Raw genomic sequence first — 27,024 nt, 5'->3', positions numbered from 1 at the left:
GACATCCACTGTGCGAAAGAGACCACCACCCCATCTTCCATATAAAAACAATCCAGTTTTTTCATGATTGAATGATAAAAGATCACATAAAGACACAAATGTGCCGACATCTGACGTGTTTCATAGATTACATCTCCTTATTCATAGCTCTGAATAAGCTATAAATAGCAGAAAAACTGACCGTGTTTCATCAGTAATTTTGGGCAGCCTTTCATCAGAGTTTGGTCTGAGTTTCATCAGTTTTTCTGAAACCTTTCTCCACCTTCTGCTAACAGTCTGTGAAAATCGAACTGCACATGGATGGCATTGCCGATTTTCATCTGATACTTGGATCAAACTCAAAAACATCTGAGAAATTTTGCATTAACAGCTCGGTCCAAAAAAAATCACAGATATGTGAATGGCCCTGTTCACTATTAGAGGTACGAGGGCTGTTCGTGAAACTCCTATGCAAGAAACTGACATGTGAATGGGGCATAAGGAGGTGTCGTAAACAGAGGGGAATGGGATAGGAAAAGTCAGCTCACCACGTTTAGAAGCACCTGGTTCCACCTTGGGAAATCGCATGGAGATGTCCTAGTCTGGGACGTGAGAAGCACAGAATTCAAACAGAGAGAAATTCCTCCAGCGATAACAAATTCATAAAAATAGAAAAAAAAATTGTCTTTATTGTACCAATATTAAAAATGCACTTAATCACGGTAAGGCTTTTAGCTGAAAAGCGTTGGTTGTGTGTTTTTCCTGGATATCTCATGGTGACCAGTGCATTTTTCCATTTTTTATATTGGTACAATAAAGACGATATTTTCTATTTTTATTAATTTTTTATCGCTGGAGGAATTTCTCTCTGTTTGAATTAAGGAGGTGCACTCTCTAAAACGCGTCAGATATCTGCATATTTGTTTTTTTTTTCATTCATTCATGAATTATAAGGAAGAGGGAGTGGAAATCTGTTTATTACAGTGAATTCATTGCCTTTTCTCAGCACTGAGCACCGAGGAAAGAAGACTTATGGGAGTAAGGAGCTGTTATTTATCTTTACATGTGCCGTGACATATGTTACAACCTTCATATAACTCTGGTTTAAACCTCCAAGAAGGATGTAAATAGAGTCATATGCCTTTTTATGTATAAGAAAGAAATGCACCAGTTTTCATCATTGGATTGTACCCGATTTTCATCCATTTTTGATCTTGGTGTCTATTTTTACCATCAGTGTGGCATCCATTTTTCTCATATACAAAAACCTGCAAGCTTCTCCTATCCTTTATGCTGTAAAAAATGGACAGTACTCAGATGACACATGAATTCACTCGAATGGGTTTTTGAGCCCCAAATAGAATCTAAAACAGACATGTCTCCATTTTTTTCCCAGTCAGTTCGCAAAAAAATAGACATGTGAACATGCCTATAGAATATAAAGATTACATGTTCTCTCATTGAAAATCATGGATAGAACATTCACGTGAAAAATAGATGTCTATACGAGGCCTTATATGTAAATATAATAATATGATGTCAGGGTTGAATAGTTACAGCATAATCACCCTCTGAATCCTTTCTTCTAGTGAATAATGACTAGCAGCTGCCACCGCATGATCCTCCACTGGATACAGAATGGAACCGCATATATCTAGATCCTATATCAAAACTGCAACCAATACTCAGTCTACTCAGTCTGTATACAAATTTTGTAGGTCTGTTTGCAGGTCTGTTGATCTGTTGTATCAAGGGACCAAAGAGAGAGGCCAGTAAAAAGAGTGCCTCGTCAAGGCAAAAGAAGCACAATCCAGGGGGGTATAATAGGTTGGTTCGTGTGAGAAACTTTAAGCCTGAGGACTTGGTACTTGTGTTAGTGCCCACAGTGAAGAGCAAGTTTGTTGCCAAGTGGCAGGGACCCTATGAGGTGGTGAAAAAGGTGGGATAGATCAACTATAAAATACACCGACCAGGAAAAAGAAATACTTTCCAGATATATCATATCAACCTACTAAAACTCCGAAAGGATAATAACCTGGTGGAAATCCCTTGCTTGTTGGACTAGTCAGAAACAAACATTGAAGGTGTCAAAGTAGCAGAAACTTTGTCACCTTCCCAAAAACAGCAGTGTCAGAAAGTGGTATATCAAAGTAGGGCCATTTTTTTGGAGTTGCCAGGTCTCACTCGTATCATTGAGCACGAGATACTCACTAAGCTTCACGCTCAGGTCAATTTGATGGCCTATAGGATCCCTAAAGCCCACCAGGATGTCATTTTAAAGAAGGCAATACAGAGCTGGCCTCCGGAAGGATAGGAACCTGGTGGAAATCCCTTGCTTATTTGACCCAGTCAGAAGCCAACATTGAGGATGTCAAAGTAGCAGAAACTTTGTCACCTTCCCAAAGACAACAGTGTCAGAAAGTGGTATACCAAAGTAGGGACATTTTCTCTGAGTTGCCAGGTCTCACTCATGTCACTGAGTATGAGATACTCACTAAGCCTCACAGATTGGAAATGGTAGGCCAGTACAAGGGGTTTGTCCCTAAATTTAGAGTAATAGCAGCACCTCAACTTAATCTCCTAAAGGGCACAAAATCAGTTATAGTTAAGTGGTCTCTAGAGGCTGAGAGGTCATTTCAGAAGCTGGACCTCTGTAGGCAAATACTGCTGGTAGCGCCAGATCTCTTCAAAGCATTCACAGTCCAGACAGATGCGTCAGATGTTGGGCTAGGAGCTGTCATGTCCAAGGAGATCAATGGTGAGGAACACCAGACAGTCTACTTGAGTGGAAAACTTCCCCATATGAGAAAAATGACTCACACTGTGGCTGTGTGGGGAGGACACAGCCATCTCCAGCGTTCCAGTATACACTTTATTAATAGGTATTGTACTCCTTTTGCTCACTTTGTGAACCTTTACTGGCCTTTACTGGATTAGGGCTTGCATTATATTACAGAAGCAGTTAAGTAGGGCATCTATACTATTGTACTTGCACTTTATTAATTCAGTATTCCTATTTTTGCTCCTGAGCTACCTATTTTCTGTGGAAACCACAACTTTATATCTTATTCTATTTTTACTATTTGGGATTTTCCCCTGTTCCGGCTTAAGATGTATAGTCTGTTTACTTGTTGAATTTCACATATGCTGTTCCGCTATGTTATGGACCTGCAATATTTGAGATAATGCTGTGCTTCCAACCCCGTTTTTGGTTTGAAGGTTGTTTACCCTATCTTTTTATCTTTATTTTTTATGGATTTTGAATAATAAAATTTGAAAGATTTTAATTATATATGTGTCAGAATCTCTTCCTTTCTGGCGGTTATATGCTGCAACAGATTTTTTGGAGCTCAGGAATGTAAAGTCTGTACCAGTAGCACTAGGTTACTGAGAGGTGTTTTTATTCTACTGGATTTTGGGTCTGGGGTTTAAGAGCAACCAAAAGGGCCTGCATGGAAAAGGTCGCTCCCCACACCAGTCTGGGTCTTACAGGCAAAATAACAGGCAGCTGGATTAGCTTAGCCGAGTGTGTTGTGCTGGAGATGGATAAAGACCTTTAATGGAAGAGACTGAGAAGTGCCTGTAATTCCAAGTTGGTGAGACCATATTGATTTATTTTGCCTTTTCCTAGAGAAAGGACTATTTTGTTATTCATTTGTGCTGAAGAAAGGCTGTTTTCAGCTTGGAGCAGTAGAGTTTATGAAGGACAATAAATTTTATTATGGTTTGATATAAACACCCTGTGCGTATCCAAGCAGCTACCGAAGAGCAGAAACCCCTACAATGTATATATGAAACTTCAGTTTACATCAGTTTTTATTATTAGAAGATTAAAGAACTCTGTCTTTTGTTTCAAACATTAAAAAGGTATTTGCTTTCACGGAAAGCAACATACTAATTCTTTCATCTAGTCATTGAAACCATGTTTCCTGCATTACACCATCCTGACTCACAGAGGTCTACAGATTGTCCAGATTGTCATCGCCAGTATTGGCATTCATGGTGTTCAAGGTAAACACAGATGCTCAATGCGAACAATAGCATTTTCTCTTAAAGGTTTTCAGTCACAAAAAATAAGTCCATTTTCTTGGGTATTCTCTAAAGTAGTCATATATCAAATCAAAGCTTGATGTCTTGAGACTCTGACATTTTGGCAAGTGTCTTCTTCACTCGTAGAGCTGTGAGGCGTGAAGCTGGGTTGTGGGCCCAACACTCTGTCATCAGTTTTCCCATCTGTCTCAGACACTGCAGACAAAAAACAGGGTTCAGAATAGTAAAAAAATCATGATGAGATTATTATGATAATCAAGTTTCTGTAAAGCAATTTTTTTTAATAACCTTGGTGTTGCAGGAGGACCTTGGGGTAAGATACATCTGCTATCTCTGTACACCTTATAGCTATACCACTGATTTAATTTCTTCTTTTTAACAAGCTATTTTATTGTGCTAAGTAAAGACTGTTCATTACAATTATGCAAGTGGCTGAAAGTGCAAATAGAAAGGGAAGATGTTGTCCTTAAAGTGGATTTACAGTTTAGCAAACCCATTGTCATAAACCATATTCGGGACTTCTAGTAATAGAGGGAGAGCCCTATTTGGGATGCTTATTTCTTGACCAAAGTGGAAAGCAGGTACAAGGATAATAATTTGCTTTATTTGAACTACCCTGTCCTCATTTATTTGTTTTGGCACTGTGCAGTGTTTAATCTCACCTGAGGAGGCACTGCTGAGAACCTGAACACTAACTGATACAGTGCTGCTCGCCATTATTGGCACCCCTTCATTTTTTTCATAGACTGTACAATATCTTCAGAAATAAATGGAAATGTACCAAAGTTATATCCTCAGGATTTTTTAATTAGTGGTCCAAAGTAATACGACAATAAAACATTGTTTTTCAACTTCCATGCTGTAATTTTAAAGAAAAAAACTGAATAAACAGCATTTACAGCAATAAAGGCATCCCTAATTAATACCTGGTTGCACACCCTTTGGCATTGCTGACAGCCTCCAAACATTTCTTGTAGCCATCTATAAGCTTCTTGCACTTGTCAGCTGGAATTTTCTACTACTCTTCCTTTGCAGTTTGTTCAAACTCTTGAATGTTTGCAGGTTCTGTTTCCCAATGGCAGATTTCATCTCACCCCAAATATTTTCAATGTGATTGATGTCAGGACTCATTGCTGGACATCTTAAAACAGTCCATTTTTCTTTCTCAACCATTCCTGTGTACGTTTGGATGTGTGTTTTGGGTTATTGTCTTGCTGGAGGACCCATGATCTTCGACTCAAACCAAGTTTTCTTACACTGGGTAGGACATTTCACTCTAAAAATCTCTTGATAGTTCTCTTACTTCATAAGTCCTGTGATACGGTCAAGACCTCCAGTACCAGAAGCAGCAAAACAACCTCACAGCATTATGGATCCTACACCATGCTTAACTTTTGGTAAGATGTTCTTTTCCTTATAAGCTTCATTGCGTCGTCTGTAAACAAATTGTTGCTTTGCATTGCCAAAAAGCTATATTTTTATTTCATCTGTCCACAGAACGTTTTCCCAGAAGAATTGTGGTTTGTCAAGGTACTCTTTGGCAAAGATCAGTCATTCCTTTTTATGTCTTTTCTTCAGCAATGGATTATTCCTTGGCCTTCACCCATAAAGCTCTGCTTTGTATAGTGTGCGGCCTATGGTACTTGTTGAAACCTTGGCCCCAGACTGTTCCAGATTGGCCTTCAGGTCTTTGGATGTTTGACGTGTGTTTTTTCCACCATTTTCACTAACGTTCGAAGACATCTCTTGTCAACTTTCTCCCACATCTAGGGAGGTTTTTGATGGTTCCATGCTTGGCAAACTTCTAAATAACATTGCACACTGTTGCAACTGGGACACCAAGGTCTTTGGAGATGGCGTTATACCCTTTGGAAGTCTTGTGTTTGCTAATAATAGCCATTCTGATGTCCTCAGACAGCTTCTATGTCTTCACCATCGTGACAAAGGAACAGGGCCTACCATGTGGCTTTTGAAAACACTGAAGTCATCATTCATTGGCTAATTCATGTCACATGGGCATCGACAATTAATCACAAGAGAATCTCTTTTGTGATTTACTACAGGTGAGTCAAAGTGTATTTCCATACTAAATTAATGTAAAGGGTACCAATACCAGTTACCCAGCAAACTTTAGATTTTTCTATTTTTCCCTCCGATTGTTTTTGGTTTTAAATTATTGTTTATCATTTGTTCTTTTGTATTTAACACGAATGCTCTATACAAAAAACTGTTTCAGTTGATTCTTTTTTTTCAGGAGATATTCCACATTATGTACTTAAACTTCATGGGTGCCAATAACAATGAGCAGGAGTGTATCGCCACAGATTAAATATGATTGCTAGGGGTACCAACATTGGGACACTTGGTGATTAGCTAATTTACAAAAACCTTCAAACAAGTATGGCTTGTTCAAAGGTGAGAACTCCAAATGATAGGCAAACTATAGAGGAACACCGATAATATTGTAGAAGGTTGATCGATGAATGTTTTCTATTGATAGTAGGGGACAGAAGGATTTATATCAGTTTATCATAAATTGGGTCTATGCAGTTTAACAATGTTCTTTGTCTTTCCATGAATCAAATGTGGTTTGTAAGTATAGAAGACTTGATGGAGTTTTCAATTTGTAAGGTAGGTTGGAAAATCTAGAGTTGGGCAAAGAATATAAATTTAAGAAAACTTTGTCCTCATTTTCCTCTATAAAACATCTCCAGAAGTGTGATGCAATGCTATGATAAACATTTTCTAAGACTTATCTTCAAAACTAGTTCATTATCGGAGCACTGAAATATTCCTTGCTGATTGGGATAAATATTAATAACCTTGTATCAGAAAAATGTAGATTGTATAATGTATTGAAACAAATGATAGAAAATCTAGAAGGTTTCAGGTCCCCCTCCCATACCTCATCACTGCTCCATCTGTTCGGAAATGAGGGTCGCAACCTCCGGATACAGACAATTTCCCTCATGTCTTCATAAGACGGGTCGGTTGGTACAACATCATGATAGGGCAGCTGGTATTCCTCTAATATACCTGAAGAAAAGACATTATGAATTTATTATTTTCTTTTCACTTTCCCTTGGCTCATTTCTACAAGGAATCAAGCTGAAGAAAAAAATTCTATGTTGCCATAAGGAAAATACAGTGCTTATTTGTTCTTGCCAACTGTTCATTATGAAGGTTTCTTCCTACGGACACAAAACTTTGGTTATAGATTTACAAGGTCAGTGTTATCAGGAAAGGAACATATGGAAAGTTTAGTACAGCTTTGTCATTTACTGCATTTCTATGTATACATAATTATGATTATGACATAATAATATTGATTTGGTTACCTCCAGATATGCATCTTCTAGCAACTTCCCAGAGGATGAGTCCAAAGCTGTACATGTCTGCCATTATGTATGACTGGAAGTGGTTCCTATTTAAGCTCTCGTCAAGAACCTCAGGGGGCATATATCGCTTAGTGCCAACTCTAGTATTGGGGGGTATGTCCACTTCATTAGTATCGCTGAAATGCAAAGTACAGAAAGGAGGTATGAACATATCAATGCAAACAATGAAGATCGGATTGTCATGCCCCATAACTATAGTCTATAGATATATAGTGCTCATTTGTAGAAGCAGTCTCTGTTTAAAGGGATGTTTTACCTGAGACATGTATGACACAGCATCAAGATATGCCAGTCATTTCAGACCCTTAGATATTCAGTGCATAGAATGAAGCTACAGCCTTGCAATCTGGATAAACAAGCATTAAAGTGATGCATCACTGGAATCAGGGTATCTGCCCCTACATTATGCTGCTCTAAGATGGGGTAGCAAACACCTGGTCTGTAACTTTCAGTATGACATCAAAGACTGCCATCTTTTCACCCAGTTAGTAACATTTCTACCATTCTACCATTTCTAGTTACATTTGTGCCATTATTCTGCCATGTTCAATGAGTGCATACATTTATGATGGTATGATATGGTAAGCCATGCAAACTCGAGGAATGGAATATATGAACAGGGTTTGGGAGAGGGTAAAAAAAGTAGAAATCCTCTAAGGTGCCATCTTACAACTGAGATTTTGGATACAGATTGTGGTTTCACTGCAGGTTTTTAACCACAAATTGCAGCAAAATTTATGAAAAAAAACAATAAAATGATCTCTAAGGGCAAGAGTGTTTGCAGGACCCGCTTCTCTAGGATGAATGACACAGATAAGGTCATATCACATATATGTGTAGGTCCTGAAGTCAGAAGGTTGAGCCGCAAGGCTCTACAAAACAGTGGAATACAGTGTGTGAACAGAGGTGTTTGGGGTCTGTATTACTTTATAGAGCATGGTATTGAGAATTACACCCAGCATACAGGATAGAAGAAGTGGTACTGTGCAACATATAATATATATATGTGTATATCTATATATATATATATATACACATATAGTACAGACCAAAAGTTTGGACACACCTTCTCATTTAAAGATTTTTCTGTATTTTCATGACTATGAAAATTGTACATTCACACTGAAGGCATCAAAACAATGAATTAACACATGTGGAATTATATGCTTAACAAAAAAGTGTGAAACTTTTATGTCTTATATTCTAGGTTCTTCAAAGTAGCCACCTTTTGCTTTGATGACTGCTTTGCACACTCTTGGCATTCTCTTGATGAGCTTCAAGAGGTAGTCACCGGAAATGGTTTTCACTTCACAGGTGTGCCCTGTCAGGTTTAATAAGTGGGATTTCATGCCTTATAAATGGGGTTGGGACCATCAGTTGTGCGGTGCAGAAGTCTGGTGGATACACAGCTGATAGTCCTACTGAATAGACTGTTAGAATTTGTATTATGGCAAGAAAAAAGCTAAGTAAAGAAAAACGAGTGGCCATCATTACTTTAAGAAATGAAGGTCAGTCAGTGCGAAAAATTGGGAAAACTTTGAAAGTGTCCCCAAGAGCAGTTGCAAAAACCATCAAGCGCTACAAAGAAACTGGCTCACATGAGGACCGCCCCAGGAAAGGAAGACCAAGAGTCACCTCTGCTTCTGAGGATAAGTTTATCCGAGTCACCAGCCTCAGAAATCGCAGGTTAACAGCAGCTCAGATTAGAGACCAAGTCAATGCCACACAAAGTTCTAGCAGCAGACACATCTCTTCAACAACTGTTAAGAGGAGACTTTGTGCAGCAGGCCTTCATGGTAAAATAGCTGCTAGGAAACCACTGCTAAGGACAGGCAACAAGCAGAAGAGACTTGTTTGGGCTAAAGAACACAAGGAATGGACATTAGACCAGTGGAAATCTGTGCTTTGGTCTGATGAGTCCAAATTTGAGATCTTTGGTTCCAACCACCGTGTCTTTGTGCGACGCAGAAAAGGTGAATGGATGGACTCTACATGCCTGGTTCCCACCGTGAAGCATGGAGGAGGAGGTGTGATGGTGTGGGGGTGCTTTGCTGGTGACACTGTTGGGGATTTATTCAAAATTGAAGGCATACTGAACCAGCATGGCTACCACAGCTGCTTGCAGCGGCATGCAATTCCTTCCGGTTTGCGTTTAGTTGGACCATCATTTACTTTCCAACACGACAATGACCCCAAACACACCTCCAGGCTGTGTATGGGCTATTTGACCAAGAAGGAGAGTGATGGGGTGCTACGCCAGATGACCTGGCCTCTACAGTCACCAGACCTGAACCCAATCGAGATGGTTTGGGGTGAGCTGGACCGCAGAGTGAAGGCAAAAGGTGGCGCCAACAAGTGCTTAGCATCTCTGGGAACTCCTTCAAGATTGTTGGAAGACCATTTCCGGTGACTACCTCTTGAAGCTCATCAAGAGAATACCAAGAGTGTGCAAAGCAGTCATCAAAGCAAAAGGTGGCTACTTTGAAGAACCTAGAATATAAGACATATTTTCAGTTGTTTCACACTTTTTTGTTAAGTATATAATTCCACATGTGTTAATTCATAGTTTTGATGCCTTCAGTGTGAATGTATAATTTTCATACTCATTAAAATACAGAAAAATCTTTAAATGAGAAGGGGTGTCCAAACTTTTGGTCTGTACTGTACACTCACACACAATTTGAGCAGGCACTGAGAATTACACACAGTATACTGGCCAGAAAAAGTGGTCCTGTGTAGTGTATCTATACAGAATAATAGACGCTGAGAATGGTAGCCAGCAAATAGGATGGGAGAAGTGATGATGTTCCTTGTATATACACAAAGTTAGAGAAAATACAGAGAATTACACCCAGCATACAGGACAAGAGAAGTGGTACTGTGCAGTGTACAGTGTATACTGAGAACAACTTGATACCCAGAATACAGGACTAGAGAAATGGTAATGTGGCATGAATATTTATACATATATATATATATATATATATATATATTTATATATATAAATATATATATACACTGCTAAAAAAAATAAAGGGAACACTTAAACATAAGAATATAACTCCAAGTAAATCAAACTCCTGTGAAATCAAACTGTCCACTTAGGAAGCAACACTGATTGACAATCAATTTCACATGCTGTTGTGCAAGTGGAATAGACAATAGATGGAAATTATTGGCAATTATCAAGACACACTCAGTAAAGGAGTGGTTCTGCAGGTGGGGACCACAGACCACATCTCAGTACCAATGCTTTCTGGCTGATGTTTTGGTCACTTTTGAATGTTGGTTGTGCTTTCACACTCGTGGTAGCATGAGACGGACTCTGCAACCCACAGAAGTTGCTCAGGTAGTGCAGCTCATCCAGGATGGCACATCAATGCGAGCTGTGGCAAGAAGGTTTTCTGTGTCTGGCAGCGTAGTGTCCAGAGGCTGGAGGCGCTACCAGGAGACAGGCCAGTACACCAGGAGATGTGAGGGGGCCGTAGGAGGGCAACAACCCAGCAGCAGGACCGCTATCCCCGCCTTTGTGCAAGGAGGAGCACTGCCAGAGCCCTGCAAAATGACCTCCAGCAGGCCACAAATGTGCATGTGTCTGCACAAACGGTTAGAAACTGACTCCATGAGGGTGGTATGAGGGCCCGAGGTCCACAGATGGGGGTTGTGCTCACAGCCCAACACAGTGCAGGACGCTTTGCGTTTGCCACAGAACACCAGGATTGGCAAAGTTGCCACTGGCACCCTGTGCTCTTCACAGATGAAAGCAGGTTCACACTGAGCACATGTGACAGTGTCTGGAGACGCCGTGTAGAGCGATCTGCTGCCTGCAACATCTTTCCGGCATCCACCGCGCGCCCATTCATTGAGAGAGAGAGCGAGCGGTGATTCCGGGTGTGACGCGATGGGGGATAACCCCGCCCACAACCCGTCACTCACCGTGGAACGTGGATCAGGAGACCCCTGGCTGCAGCCGCAAATAGTCGTGACATAAGCAGAAGCAAGAGCCGGCTGCAGCCGGGGGTCATGTGCTACCCGTGCGCGGTCAGCGATAGAGCCGCGCACAGGCAGTATGGGCAACATGAGGTATTTACTAAATTCATTAGGGGCCCCGGGGGGATACATTGGGGGGTTAAATTAAAGTAGTCGCGCCAATATCGCTGATTGGTCGCGGCTGGCCGGGCACGACCAATCAGCGAAGCGTGGTTCAAATCTCGCGCCAAATCGCGGCCGGACTGCGCCTGTCGCTGATTGGTCGCAGCCAGCTGGGCGCAACCAATCAGCGAAGCGTGGTTCAAATCCTGCGCCAATTTGCGGCCGGATTGCGCCTATCGCTGATTGGTCACGGGCGGCTGGCGCGACTAATCAGCGACGCAGGATTTCTGTTACAGACAAACAGACAGAATTAGACGATTATATATATATAGATATATACAGTGCCTACAAGTAGTATTCAACCCCCTGCAGATTTAGCTGGTTTGATAAGATGCAAATAAGTTAGAGCCTTCAAACAGCAAACGAGAGTAGGTTTTATGAACAGAAGCATAAATCTTACAAACCAAAAAGTTATGTTGCTCAGTTGAATTTTATTAAATTTTAAACATAAAAGTGTGGGTCAATTATTATACAACCCCTATGTTTAATATTTTGTGGAATAACCCTTGTTTGCAATTACAGCTAATAATCGTCTTTTATAAGACCTGATCAGGCCAGCACAGGTCTGTGGAGTTATCTTGGCCCACTCCTCCATGCAGATCTTCTCCAAGTTATCTAGGTTCTTTGGGTGTCTCATGTGGACTTTATTCTTGAGCTCCTTCCACAAGTTTTCAATTGGGTTAAGGTCAGGAGACTGACTAGGCCACTCCAACACCTTGACTTTTTCCCTATTGAACCAGGCCTTGGCTTTCTTGGCTGTGTGCTTTGGGTCGTTGTCTTGTTGGAAGATGAAATTACGACCCATCTTAAGATCCTTGATGGAGGAGCGGAGGTTCTTGGCCAAAATCTCCAGGTAGGCCGTGCTATCCATCTTCCCATGGATGCGGACCAGATGGCCAGGCCCCTTGGCAGAGAAACAGCCCCACAGCATGATGCTGCCACCACCATGCTTGACTGTAGGGATGGTATTCTTGGGGTCGTATGCAGTGCCATCCAGTCTCCAAACGTCACGTGTGTGGTTGGCACCAAAGATCTCGATCTTGGTCTCATCAGACCATAGAACCTTGAACCAGTCTGTCTCAGAGTCCTCCAAGTGATCATGAGCAAACTGTAGACGAGCCTTGACATGACGCTTTGAAAGTAAAGGTACCTTACGGGCTCGTCTGGAACGGAGACCATTGCGGTGGAGTACGTTACTTATGGTATTGACTGAAACCAATGTCCCCACTGCCATGAGATCTTCCCGGAGCTCCTTCCTTGTTGTCCTTGGGTTAGCCTTGACTCTTCGGACAAGCCTGGCCTCGGCACGGGAGGACACTTTCAAAGGCTGTCCTGGCCGTGGAAGGCTAACAGTAGTTCCATAAGCCTTCCACTTACGGATGATGCTCCCAACAGTGGAGACAGGTAGGACCAACTCCTTGGAAAGGGTTTTGTACCCCTTGCCAGCCTTGTGACCCTCCACGATCTTGTCTCTGATGGCCTTGGAATGCTCCTTTGTCTTTCCCATGTTGACCATGTCTGAGTGCTGTTCACAAGTTTGGGGAGGGTCTTAAATAGTCAGAAAAGGCTGGCAAAAGAGATCTTTAATCCACACATGTGAAGCTCATTATTCTTGGTGCCTGAACTACTTCTTAATACTTTAGGGGGACCAAACAGAATTCTTGTGGTTTGAGGGGTTGAATAATAAATGACACTCTGAATTAACTTTTTACGTTTTAAAAAGAAATAAAAAAAAAAAAACAAAAACAATATTTGCTGCAGTGCATTTCCCACTTCCAGGCTGATCTACAGTACAAATGTCACAACGCCAAGTTAATTCCGCATGTGTCAACCAGCTAAATCTGCAGGGGGTTGAATACTACTTGTAGGCACTGTATACACATATATACAGAAAGTCAGAGTAGCTACTGTAACTTACACCCAGCATATCAGACAATAAAAGGTGGTACTGTACAGTGTAATACAGATACTGAGAAATACACCCATTATGCAGGACAGGATAAGTGGTGCAAACACACTGCATAGACACCTTGACTACTTCACTCCTTAAGTATTCTTGAAGAATACACTAGTTGAGATGTGTGTATACTGGGCTCTGACATTTTACACTCCCTCAGGGGCTTTTTCTAGGTCAGGTAAAAGCCAGACTTTACTGGGTTAAAGGGCTTGTCCAACACTTGAATACATTTTTTCTAGGCATGAATGGTTTTAAAACAATAAATGGAGGCATACTCAACCTTCAGCACAACAGCGGGTCCAGCTCAAGCTATTCTGAAGGTTTGCGCCAGCCCTGGAAGTGATGTTTGCTCCGTTCTGGAGTTATCAGGAATGCTGAAGCCTTTGGCTGGCTGCAGAAGTCAGTTGACTAGATGAATGCATTATAGGATGTTTCGCTAATGTAGCGCTCTTTTACAGGTAACCTCTGTTTGGCTGCAGTGATCCTAGTAACGTCTAAACAGAGTAGACCTCATTCCAGTGCTGGTGCAGGCCTCCATTGTCACATTTGCTGAATCCATAGGGTGCTAAAGGGTGATTATGCCTTCATTTATTATTTTAACACCATTCATGCACAGAAAAAAATGTATTCAAGTGTCATGCAACCCGTTTAATAGCAGATTCATTGACCTTTAGCATGTGTATACACACAGATGCTATTTGCCTACTCATTGTCTACTCCATGCATTCCTCCCTCTTGTTCTCATTCTCTACACACTCAATAACACCCAGCTGGAGAGCTGCTCATTGGCACTACAGTGGAATATGAAGAATCAGCTCCACCTTGGGACTGGGACAAGTAAATGCTCGGAGAGTAATAGAGTCCGGAGAACGGAGAGCACAGCAATGGTTATTGCAGACAGAAGCCCAAGCTTGACAGCCATTAGTAGGAAATAGAGTCTCCTCTTCCTAGTTCTTTCTTCTCCGTACACCTTTTTAGTTTGTTCTGCCCATGCCAGCCCTTTTAATGCAATCATGGTACAAACTACAAAAAAAAAAATAAAAAAATGACAGTATTTTTTTCAATGAACGCTGTAGAAGGCAGAAAAAAAACACCTTTTGTTGCGCACTATCTGTAAATTTGTGGATGGCTGGCAACGCAGGTTTCCCTATAGCACCGCCATATGGGTAAATTTAAATGGGAACTGTACTTTCAACAAACTTTGCATAAATTAATAGTGTAAGTAAATATAAGAAACTTTGTAATATATCTTATCAGATAAATATGCTTCTTTCTCAATGTATGAATCATTTATTCTCCCTCCCTCCCTACTGAGCGCAAATTTAAGATGGATGCCCACATAGTGAGGTTACATAGAATTTTGAAGACTATTGAGAGAGGAGAGGGGTAGAAAAAGAGATGAGCAGAATAAGAAGAAGAGAAACAGATTGTAAAGAGTCTAGATAGCTAATCCCAGTGATGGATTCACTGCTACACTGCACAATACTGCTGTATAATTTCATCCAGAATTTTCCTGCTCTTTCTCTGTGCTATCAGAGGAAAAAAACATGACTCCTTCTTCCAGTGTGTTTAGAGTAATGGAGACAACATAGCAGTTACTCTCTTCCCACAAGCTCAGAGTCAACTGCAAATAAGAAATTCATCCTGCAAAGAGGAAAATTGTTGAAAAATGCTGGATTTAAGTCATATAATGACTAAAAATAGTGTTATTCCTCCTAGTTTGGAAAGTTAATTGAAAGTATAGTTCCCCTTCAAGCTTTACACAGAGAGGCAGCCGGGTTTCCAGACGCTGTCTGGTCCAAGGGGCATGCGGCGTTACTCACAGGGAACGCGGGGGCATCCCGGCTATCCCTGGCAAGGATGAGCTCCTCTGCACTGCTGTATCATGATGTTTCGGGGGGATTCTGACTTAAAGGCGTTCTTCTGGCTGTTTCTTCTGGCCTTACGGTCCTAAACTGGACCTTCTGCTTCAACTCAGAATTGCCATATTTAAATAGGAGTTTTCGAGATGCCATAAGTGCACATCTTTTAAAACTATTCACACTCTTTTTTTAACTGTTTGTCTGAAATGAAATTCTAAATCTTATAAAGCTCTTTCAGAGTTTTATGGCTGAAGCTATATTGTGACTTTGGTTATTATATTCATGCAGGTCTGTTACGCTAAAGTGTGGGTGTATGCAATCAGTCTAAAGAGAAATCAATCACTGTCAGAATCATAACTGCATTGGCCTGCTAGTGCTACTACCTAAGGAATAACAATAGTTTCTCTCTTTTTTCCAGTGTGAACCAGGAGCACAGTGGAGTGACGTCCTTTCCCCAGGCTAGATTTAAGTCTTCAAATGCGCAGCCACAATTAGACATAGAACTCAGTGGGTATCAGCTCCATTTCTGACATTTCATTAGCATTTGACTAAACCCCAACGACAGCTACAACAATGAAATTTTTACGGAACACAGGAACAGATTTCTTCTAAACTATACTAATACTTTGATGTAAAAGAAAGCATGGCTTCTACCCTGCCTCCATACCTTGGTATTAGCCTCTAATAAGAGCTTTTGTCTACATGGCTTAGGTTACTTTGTTGCACAATTGGGCTGTGTAAATAAACACAAGTCATTTGCTTCTATTGTCTTTTTATGTTGTTTTTTTTTAATGTCTGAGCTGTTTAAAGTAGGAGAATGTCTTCTAATACCTATTTCATTAAATTAGATTTTAATGGGATGGAATGACTCGAGGAAGGATAAAAAAAAACATATATTAGTGTTTGTGTTCCTAAATTAAGAGAAATGTATTTTATGAGCTATTTTCGAAGAGCGTATCAAATGAAGTGAATGTGGAATAATAAAATTAATCTTTAATGAAGGAATTGTATAGAAAATTAGGTCACATTTCCAGAGCAGCTAAATAATAGAATTACCCATCATTGCTGTCTGTCTGTGTGCCATAGAATTTTTGCAAATTACTGCCAATTTCAAGTAATATGCCAAAGTGCATGAATAGACTAACCTTGGTGAATACATCTTTAGTGATGAGTAACTTTAAATGAGGAGAGGTTTGGGAACCGAGGCTTTATGTCACCCTACCTGCTGCTATGTATGTCACGAGCTGCCTATCTAACCACCCTTGTGATGCGGGTACTTACAGTTGATCAGATTCTCTATAAGAAAATAAGTTTTTTCTTGTTGCTTATATAGTGCCAACATATTTTGCAGCATTGTTCATTGATTGTTATTACTCACATACAGTTATATGAAAAAGTTTGGACACCCCTATTAATCTTAAGCTTAATGTTTTTTAAAAATTGGTGTTTTTGCAACAGTTATTTCAGTTTGATATATGTAATAACTGTTGGACACAGTAATGTTTCTGCCTTGAAATGAGGTTTATTGTACTAACAGAAAATGTGCAATCTGCATTCAAACAAAATTTGACAGGTGCATAAGTATGGGCACCCTTATCATTTTCTTTTTTAAATACTCCTACCTACTTTTTACTGACTTACTAAAGCACTTTTTTTGGTTTTGTAACCTCATTGAGCTTTGAACTTCATAGCCAGGTGTATGCAATCATGAGAAAAGCTACTTAAAGTGGCCACTTGCAAGTTGTTCTCCTGTTTGAATCTCCTCTGAAGAGTGGCATCATGGGCTCCTCAAAACAACTGTCAAATGATCTGAAAACAAAGATTATTCAACATAGTTGTTCAGGGGAAGGATACAAAAAGCTGTCTCAGAGATTAAACCTGTCAGTTTCCACTGTGAGGAACATAGTAAGGAAATGGAAGAACACAGGGACAGTTCTTGTTAAGGCCAGAAGTGGCAGGCCAAGAAAAACATCAGAAAGGCAGAGAAGAAGAATGGTGAGATCAGTCAAGGACAATCCTGAGACCACCTCCAGAGAGCTGCAGCATCAACTTGCTGCAGATGGTGTCACTGTGCATTGGTCAACTATACAACGCACTTTGCACAAGGAGAAGCTGTATGGGAGAGTGATGCGAAAGAAGCCGATTCTGCAAGCATGCCACAAACAGAGTCGGCTGAGGTATGCAAAAACACATTTGGAGAAGCCAATTTCTTTTTGGAAGAAGGTCCTGTGGACTGATGAAACCAAGATTGAGTTGTTTGGTCATACAAAAAGGCGTTATGCATGGCGGCAAAAAAACACAGCATTCCAAGTTCCATCATGCTTTGGGGCTGTGTGGCCAATGCCGGCACCGGGAATCTTGTTAAAGTTGAGGGACGCATGGATTCCACTCAGTATCAGCAGATTCTTGACAATAATGTTCAAGAATCAGTGACAAAGTTGAAGTTACGCAGGGGATGGATCTTTCAGCAAGACAATGATCCAAAACACTGCTCCAAATCTACTCAGGCATTCATGCAGAGGAACAATTACAATGTTCTGGAATGGCCATCCCAGTCCCCAGACCTGAATAGCATTGAACATCTGTGGGATCATTTGAAGAGGGCTGTCCATGCTCGGAGACCATCAAACTTAACTGAACTGGAATTGTTTTGTAAAGAGGAATGGTCAAAAATACCTTCATCCAGGATCCAGGAACTCATTAAAAGCTACAGGAAGCGACTAGAGGCTGTTATTTTTGCAAAAGATGGATCTACTAAATATTAATGTCACTTTTCTGGTGAGGTGCCCATACTTATGCACCTGTCAAATTTTGTTTGAATGCAGATTTCTCCCTGTTCTAACTCATAGAGGTGGACATCAGGCAAGTGTATGAGGCCTATAAATTCTAATAGGGCATATGGACAGGAGCTGCCTTCATTAATTAGAAATCATAGGTATATTTTTCTTACTCTATTAAAAAGTTACAGTGGTGTGAAAAAGTGTTTATCTCTTTCCTGATTTCTTATTCTTTTGCATGTTTGTCACACTTAAATGTTTCAGATCAGCAAATTTTTTTTAAATATTAGACAAAGATAACACAAGTAAACACAAAATGCAGGTTTTAAATGAAGGTCTTTATTATTAAGGGAAAAATAAATCCAAACCTACATGGTCCTGTGGGAAAAAGTGATTGCCCCTAAACCTAATAACTGGTTGGGCCACCCTTAGAAGCAACAACTGCAATCAAGCGTTCGCGATAACGGGCAATGAGTCTTTTACAATGCTCTGAAGCAATTTTGGCCCCCTCATCTCTGCAAAGTTGTTGTAATTCAGCCACATTGGAGGGTTTCTGAGCATGAACCGCCTTTTTAAGGTCATGCCACAAAATCTCAATCGGATTAAGGCCAGGACTTTGACTAGGCCACTCCAAAGTCTTAATTTTGTTTTTCTTACGCAATTCAGAGGTGGAATTGCTCGTGTGTTTTGGATCATTGTCCTGCTGCATAAGCCAAGGGCGCTTCAGCTTGAGGCCACGAACAGATGGCCAGATATTCTCCTTCAGGATTTTTTGGTAGACAGCAGAATTCATGGTTCCATTTACCACAGCAACTCTTCCAGGTCCTGAAGCAGCAAAAAAGCCAAAGACCATCACACTACCACCACCATATTTTACTGTTGGTATAATGTTCCTTTTCTGAAATGCTGTGTTATGTCTACGCCAGATGTAATGGGACATACACCTTCCAAAAAGTTCATCTTTTGTCTCATCAGTCCACAGAGTATTCTCCCAAAAGTCTTGGCGATCATCAACATGTTTTCTGGCATGAGCTGAGATAAGCCTTTAAGTTCTTTTAGCTCAACACTGGTTTTCGTCTTGAAACTCTTCCATGCATTTTTGCTGAGTCTCTTTCTTATGGTGGAATTATAAACACTGACCTTAACTGAGGCAAGTGAGGCCTGCAGTTCTTTGAATGTTGTTGTGGAGTCTTTTGTGATCTCTGGGATGAGTCATTGCTGTGCTCTTGGGGTAATTTTGGTTGGCCTGGCCACTCCAGTGAAGGTTCACCACTGTTCCATGTTTTTGCCATTTGTGAATAATGTCTCTCACTGTGGTTCGCTGGAGTCCCAAAGCTTCAGAAATGGCTTTGTAACCTTTTCCAGACTGATAGATCTCAATTACTTTGTTTCTCATTTGTTCCTGAATTTCTTTGGATAGCAGCGTGATGTCTAGCTTTTGAGAATCTTTTTGCCTACTTCACTTTGCCAGGCAGGTCCTATTTATGTAATTTCTTGATTGAGAGCAGGTGTTGCAGTAATCAGGCCTGTTTGTGGCTAGAGAAATTGATCTCAGTTTCCCAAAGATGTGATAAACCACCGTTAGTTTTAAGGGGGAACACTTTTTCACACAGGGCCCTGTAGGTTTGGATTTCATTTTCCCTTAATAATAAAGACCTTCATTTAAAACTGCATTTTGTGTTTACTTGTGTTATCTTTGTCTACTGTTTACATTTCTTTTGTGATCTGGAACATTTAAGTGTGACATACATGCAAAAGAATAAGAAATCAGGAAGGGAGCTTACACATTTTCACACCACTGTATTCTCAACTTGTCTATTGAACAGCTGACAGCTATGCAGTCTCCTTACTTTCTGACTGTTTGACAGGTGGGAGCTCCTCCTTGAGTGACAGTTATGGTGAGCATTTTCATTCTCCTACTACATATTAACGGTCTGTCAGTGGTTTGTTCTGAGTCTATACTGTTATCACTGTATTTGCATTTAAACAAGCACACAGCTGTGGAAAGTGAGACCCATGATTAAGAGAACTGGTCTGGGACTGCCAATGATGAGGGCTGGGGAGGATTGTAATTCTACAAGACTGATAAGAGCAACTCATCAGGGGCTGAGCAGGAGGCTGAGGGAGGTGAGTGGCTAACTGCTGAACAGAAATCAATGGGCTGGATAGAGTTGACTGAGATGTTAGGAGTTAACCCCTCTCCTGAAATGCAACTACTGCACACACTTGGCCAGGGTCCAGGTAGGCACTAATGACCAAGCTTCATGGAAACGAGCTGTACACCATAAAAGATAAAAGCTTTCATTGCAGGAGAATGACAGCAGGTCGAAAAAGCAAGTCAATTGACAACTTTTTTATTTGTATGCTGTCTAACTAAAGCAATTTAATAATATGAGAATATCCCTTTAATCAAACAATGTTTTCTTATATTCTGTAAAGTGTTAAACACTAAACCACTCCATACCAACCAGTGATATTAATGTTATGAACTGCTACAAACACTAAGGAAAGATAGGAAAACTGTCCCTACAATAGGACTAAGCTGATTCCCTACGATGCAGTGGGGGACCTGTTCCTTGCGAACAGACCCGCCTAAGTCCTCGGCTAGTCTGAATGCAGACCTATAGATATAAGGGAGGGGTCCCTACAAGAACTAAGGACTGTGATATAGATGGACACCTCCTAGCAGAAATTGTAGCAGAGAAAAGACAAACAAACAGAAGTACTAGTGGTCCAAAGACCAAGCAAACTACAGAGTTAGGTACAAAGCACCTGGCTAGCTTAAGAGTAAAAGAAACACTGAAGTCCAGCAAGGCCAGAAGGGCGGAGCTGGATTAAATAGACAGAAAGTCATGTGACCAACAAAATAGAAAAAGAACTAACAGGAGGGTTCTAACAATTAACTCATAATCACCTTAGATCGTCATGGATTATTAATATTAACCTCACCATATCCCTAGGATACCAGATATATTGGTATTCAAATGTTGAACTAGTCAAGATCCCCTGGGAAACTGCAATTACTAACTACTAACCCACCTATAAAAGTGTGATGTACTGCACACAGAAGGTTTGCTAGAAAAAAGGGATATAGAAAGTGAAAAATCTTAACATCCTCCTATGGGTACCTACATACTTGGAAGCTCTTGAATGAATCATTTCAGATTTCCTTTTCACTCAGTAGGGCCAATTTCTCATGAAGCCAATTAACCTATCAGTATATTTTTGGATGTGTGCACTTCAGAATATAACTGTCCTACAGAAAGGGTATCCTTAATGTAATGCTTCAGCTCTGAGAAACCTCGATTTATAGGAATCTCTCAGCCGGGTATTGATCAGTACATGTAACCAATATGGCCTGGACCTTCTGTGTGGAGAATTTAAGCAGTTGGGTCATGAATAAATAACTGGACATATGTTGTGTAACTGCTGGTAAATCTGTTGCTGTCTAACTAGAATTCAGTCATTTCTGTTCCGACATTTAACTTTTCAGTCATCTGCATATAAATATTCACAATGATGTACATATTATGCAGCTCCTTCCAATGTACGACATCGCTGACACACCGAGGAAGAGAGATTATTTCATTGACTCAGAGAGAGAGAGATGAAGGAGGGGGAGTAGGAGAAGACAGAACAAGAGGGAGTTCAAAGACATTGGCTATGCTTCAGTGAACTAGCAAATAACATATTATGTACTAACCTAATTATCTTATATTACTAACCTAATGAATTTTACTGCCAATCCCAGGTCTGCTATACAGCACGTTCCATTTTTCTTCACCAATATGTTCTTGCTTTTAAGGTCCCGGTGGGCTATTGCTGGCTTTCCTTTTGTCCCAAATATTTCAGTATGCAAGTGGCAGAGCCCGCTGACTGAGGAGTAGGCGAGCTTCAGCATGGCTTTTGTATCGAGTGTGGTTGACTTCAGGTAGTCGTAGAGAGAGCCATTTTCATGGTAATCTGTAATCAGGTACAGTTGTGTCCAGGATCCTGTTCCTTTAATATCCGCAGCAATGAATCCTAAAAAAAAGGAAGTGATAGAGAACGAAGGTCATAGTGGATAGTGAGAACACAGAAATCCTAAATAATAGATTCCAGGCTTATGAAGCTAATCATTAGCTAATATTACAGTTTGTATTTAGTATATAGTATATAAAATTATATATATATATATACATATTATGTATATAATATATATATATATATATATATGCATATAGTTTTTAGAATATTATAGTTTGTATTTAATTAAATAAATAAATATATAAATATATACAGTGGGTACGGAAAGTATTCAGACCTCTTTAAATTTTTCACTCTTTGTTTCATTGCAGCCATTTGGTAAATTCTAAAAAGTAATTTTTTTTTCTCATTAAAGTACACTCTGCACCCCAACTTGACTGAAAAAAACAGAAATGTAGAAATTTTTGCAAATTTATTAAAAAAAAAACTAAAATATCACATGATCATAAGTATTCAGACCCTTTGCTCAGTATTGAGTAGAAGAGCCCTTTTGAGCTAGTACAGCCATGAGTCTTCTTGAGAATGATGCAACAAGTTTTTCACACCTGGATTTGGGGATCCTCTGCCATTCTTCCTTGCAGATCCTATCCAGTTCCGTCAGGTTGGATGGTGAACGTTGGTGGACAGCCATTTTCAGGTCTCTCCAGAGATGCTCAATTGGGTTTAGGTCAGGGCTCTGGCTGGGCCAGTCAAGAATGGTCACAGAGTTGTTCTGAAGCCACTTCTTTGTTATTTTAGCTGTGTGCTTAGGGTCATTGTCTAGTTGGAAGGTGAACCTTCGGCCAAGTCTGAGGTCCAGAGCACTCTGGAAGAGGTTTTCATCCAGGATATCTCTGTACTTGGCCGCATTCATGTTTCCTTCAATTGCAACCCGTCGTCCTGTCCCTGCAGGTGAAAAATACCCCCATAGCATGATGCTGCCACCACCATGTTTCACTGTTGAGATTGTATTGGGCAGACGATGAGCAGTGCCTGGTTTTCTCCACGCATACCGCTTAGAATTATCACCAAAAAGTTCTATTTTCGTCTCATCAGACCAGAGAATCTTATCTCTCATAGTCTGGGAGTCCTTCATGTGTTTTTGAGCAAACTCTCTGCAGGCTTTGATATGTCTTGAACTGAGGAGAGGCTTCCGTCGGGCCACTCTGCCATAAAGGCCCGACTGGTGGAGGACTGCAGTGATAGTTGACTTTGTTGAACTTTCTCCCATCTCCCTACTGCATCTCTGGAGCTCAGCCACAGTGATCTTGGGGTTCATCTTTACCTCTCTCACCAAGGCTGTTCTCCCACGATTGCTCAGTTTGACTGGACGGCCAGGTCTAAGAAGACTTCTGGTGGTCCCAAACTTCTTCCATTTAAGGATTATGGAGGCCACTGTGCTCTTAGGAACCTTGAGTAATGCAGAAATTCTTTTGTAACCTTGGCCAGATCTGTGCCTTGCCACAATTCTGTCTCTGAGCTCCTTGGGGAGTTCCTTTGAGCGCATGATTCTCATTTGGTCTGACATGCACTGTGAGCTGTAAGGTCTTATATAGACAGGTGTGTGCCATTCCAAATCAAGTCCTATCAGTTTAATTAAACACAGCTGGACTCCAATGAAGGGGAGTAGAACCATCTCAGGGAGGATCACAGGAAATGGACAGCATGTGACTTAAATATGAGTGTCTGAGCAAAGGGTCTGAATACTTATGACCATGTGATATTTCAGTTTTTCTTTTTTAATAAATTTGCAAAAATTTCTACATTTCTGTTTTTTTTAGTCAAGATGGGGTGTAGAGTGCACTTTAATGAGAAAAAAAAACCTTTTTAGAATTTACAAATGACTGCAAAGAAACAAGAGTGAAAAATTTAAAGGGGTCTGAATACTTTACGTACCCACTGTATATACAGTACAGACCAAAAGTTTGGACACACCTCATTTAAAGATTTTTCTGTATTTTCATGACTATGAAAATTGTACATTCACACTGAAGGCATCAAAACTATGAATTAACACATGTGGAATTATTTACTTAACAAAAAAGTGTGAAACAACTGAAAATATGTCTTATATTCTAGGTTCTTCAAAGTAGCCACCTTTTGCTTTGATGACTGCTTTGCACACTCTTGGCATTCTCTTGATGAGCTTCAAGAGGTAGTCACCGGAAATGGTCTTCCAACAATCTTGAAGGAGTTCCCAGAGATGCTTAGCACTTGTTGGCCCTTTTGCCTTCACTCTGCGGTCCAGCTCACCCCAAACCATCTCGATTGGGTTCAGGTCTGGTGACTGTAGAGGCCAGGTAATCTGGCGTAGCACCCCATCACTCTCCTTCTTGGTCAAATAGCCCATACACAGCCTGGAGGTGTGTTTGGGGTCATTGTCCTGTTGAAAAAGAAATGATGGTCCAACTAAACGCAAACCGGAAGGAATTGCATGCCGCTGCAAGCAGCTGTGGTAGCCATGCTGGTTCAGTATGCCTTCAATTTTGAATAAATCCCCAACAGTGTCATCAGCAAAGCACCCCCACACCATCACACCTCCTCCTCCATGCTTCACGGTGGGAACCAGGCATGTAGAGTCCATCCGTTCACCTTTTCTGCGTCGCACAAAGTCACGGTGGTTGGAACCAAAGATCTCAAATTTGGACTCATCAGACCAAAGCACAGATTTCCACTGGTCTAATGTCCATTTCTTGTGTTCTTTAGCCCAAACAAGTCTCTTCTGCTTGTTGCCTGTCCTTAGCAGTGGTTTCCTAGCAGCTATTTTACTATGAAGGCCTGCTGCACAAAGTCTCCTCATAACAGTTGTTGTAGAGATGTGTCTGCTGCTAGAACTCTGTGTGGCATTGACCTGGTCTCTAATCTGAGCTACTGTTAACCTGCGATTTCTGAGGCTGGTGACTCGGATAAACATATCCTCAGAAGCAGAGGTGACTCTTGGTCTTCCTTTCCTGGGGCGGTCCTCATGTGAGCCAGTTTCTTTGTAGCGCTTGATGGTTTTTGCAATTGCACTTGGGGACACTTTCAAAGTTTTCCCAATTTTTCGGACTAACTGACCTTCATTTCTTAAAGTAATGATGACCACTCATTTTTCTTTACTTAGCTGATTTTTTCTTGCCGTAATACAAATTCTAACAGTCTATTCAGTAGGACTATCAGCTGTGTATCCACCAGACTTCTGCATAACACAACTGATGGTCCCAATCCCATTTATAAGGCAAGAAATCCCACTTATTAAACCTGACAGGGCACACCTGTGAAGTGAAAACCATTTCCGGTGACTACCTCTTGAAACTCATCAAGAGAATGCCAAGAGTGTGCAAAGCAGTCATCAAAGCAAAAGGTGGCTACTTTGAAGAACCAAGAATATAAGACATATTTTCAGTTGTTTCACACTTTTTTGTTAAGTATATAATTCCACATGTGTTAATTCATAGTTTTGATGCATTCAGTGTAAATGTACAATTTTCAAAGTCATGAAAATACAGAAAAATCTTTAAATGAGAAGGTGTGTCCAAACTTTTGGTCTGTACTGTATAGCAGCGTAATCGCGGTAGAAATGGTCATGCTGCATTTTGCAACGCAATGCGAATTCGGCACGCAAATTAGCGCATCATGTACACAGCACATCCGAATTCACATTGCTTTGCATGGCAGACTGTTTTACAAGCGTTTTCGCAGCCGTAAAAACGCCGCAAAAATGCTACAAAAACGCTACGTGGGCACTTAACCTTAGTCTTGCCACGATTCTCAATGAGATTTAGGCCTGGCTTTTGGCTGGGCCATTCAAACATTCTATTGTAGCTCTGGCAGTATGTTTAGGTCATTGTGCTGCTGGAAGGTGAACCTATCTCCAAGTCTTAAGTCTTTTGCAGGCTCTAACAGGTTTTTCTCCAGCACCTTTTTTCACATGTTCTGTCCCCACAATGGCTTTTTGCAAACTACAAATGGGATTTCTTTTGGTTTTCTTTCAAAAATGGCTTTCTTCTTGCCACTCTTCCATAAAGGCCACATTTGTGTTTAGTATACAACTAAGGGCACAGTGAGACGGCCATAAAACACGGATGACGATCGCATTGCAATGCTCGGAGTGGCCATCAGATCTCCTGACCCGAGCGTGACAGCTGCATAGAAATACATGCTGTCACGCTCAGGTCGAGAGAGTCGCTGGCCAGACCGAGCATTGTGACGCGGTCGTCGTCTGTGTGATACGGCTGTCTGACTGCACCCTAATAGTGGTCCTATAGACAGATTCTCCCATATAATCTGTGGATAGCTGCTGCTTCCCCAGAGCCTCTTGGTTGCTTTTCTAGCTAATGCTCTTCTTGCTTGGGATGTCAGCTTAGGTGGACGGCCATTGTAGATTAGCAGTTGAGTCATACTCATTCATTTTTGGATGATGGATTGAACACTGCTCCATGAGCTGTTCAGACCTTGGGCTATTTTTTCATAACCTAACCCTGCTTTACTCTTCTCCACTGCTTTATCCCTGACCTGTCTGTTGTGTTCTTTGGTTTAATAATGCTGTTTGATTGCTAAAGTTCTCAAACTAACCTCTGAGGACTTCACAGAACAGCTGTAGTTATACTGAGACTAAATTACACACAGGTTGACTCAATTTAATAATTATGTGACTCAGGATTTTATTTACGGATATCAGACTACAGGGGGCTGAATACAAATGCACGTCACAATTTTCTGATTTATCTTTATAAAATGATTAGAAACCCATGTATCATTTTTTTTAAACCTCACAAATATTTGCTATTTTGTGTTGGTATATCACATAAAGTCGCAATAAAATACATTTAAGTTTGTGGCTCTAACGTGTAAAAATTTGGAAA

General features: G+C 40.7%; 1 protein-coding gene across 9 annotated transcripts in view; it reads right to left on the bottom strand.

The window, feature by feature from the left end:
• Positions 1–3,675: 3,675 nt before the first annotated feature.
• BMPR1B (bone morphogenetic protein receptor type 1B) overlaps positions 3,676–27,024 on the bottom strand; it is a 671,971-nt gene continuing 648,622 nt past the window's right edge. For all 9 annotated transcript variants that reach the window (XM_073638285.1, XM_073638321.1, XM_073638268.1 and 6 more), the window contains 4 exons: positions 21,901–22,198; positions 7,368–7,543; positions 6,935–7,065; positions 3,676–4,224 (listed from right to left, as the gene is read on the bottom strand). In XM_073638285.1, the coding sequence (XP_073494386.1) occupies positions 4,099–4,224; positions 6,935–7,065; positions 7,368–7,543; positions 21,901–22,198 (731 nt within the window). In that variant the 3' untranslated portion in view covers positions 3,676–4,098. The remainder of the gene's footprint in view (positions 4,225–6,934; positions 7,066–7,367; positions 7,544–21,900; positions 22,199–27,024) is intronic.

The sequence above is a fragment of the Phyllobates terribilis genome, unplaced genomic scaffold (assembly GCF_046119375.1).
Source record: "Phyllobates terribilis strain yellow unplaced genomic scaffold, ASM4611937v1 Scaffold_1__5_contigs__length_1240528914, whole genome shotgun sequence".
NCBI lineage: Eukaryota > Metazoa > Chordata > Amphibia > Anura > Dendrobatidae > Phyllobates > Phyllobates terribilis.
The sequence above is the reverse complement of the archived record's forward strand: the minus strand, read 5'-3'. Positions and strand labels throughout refer to the sequence as shown.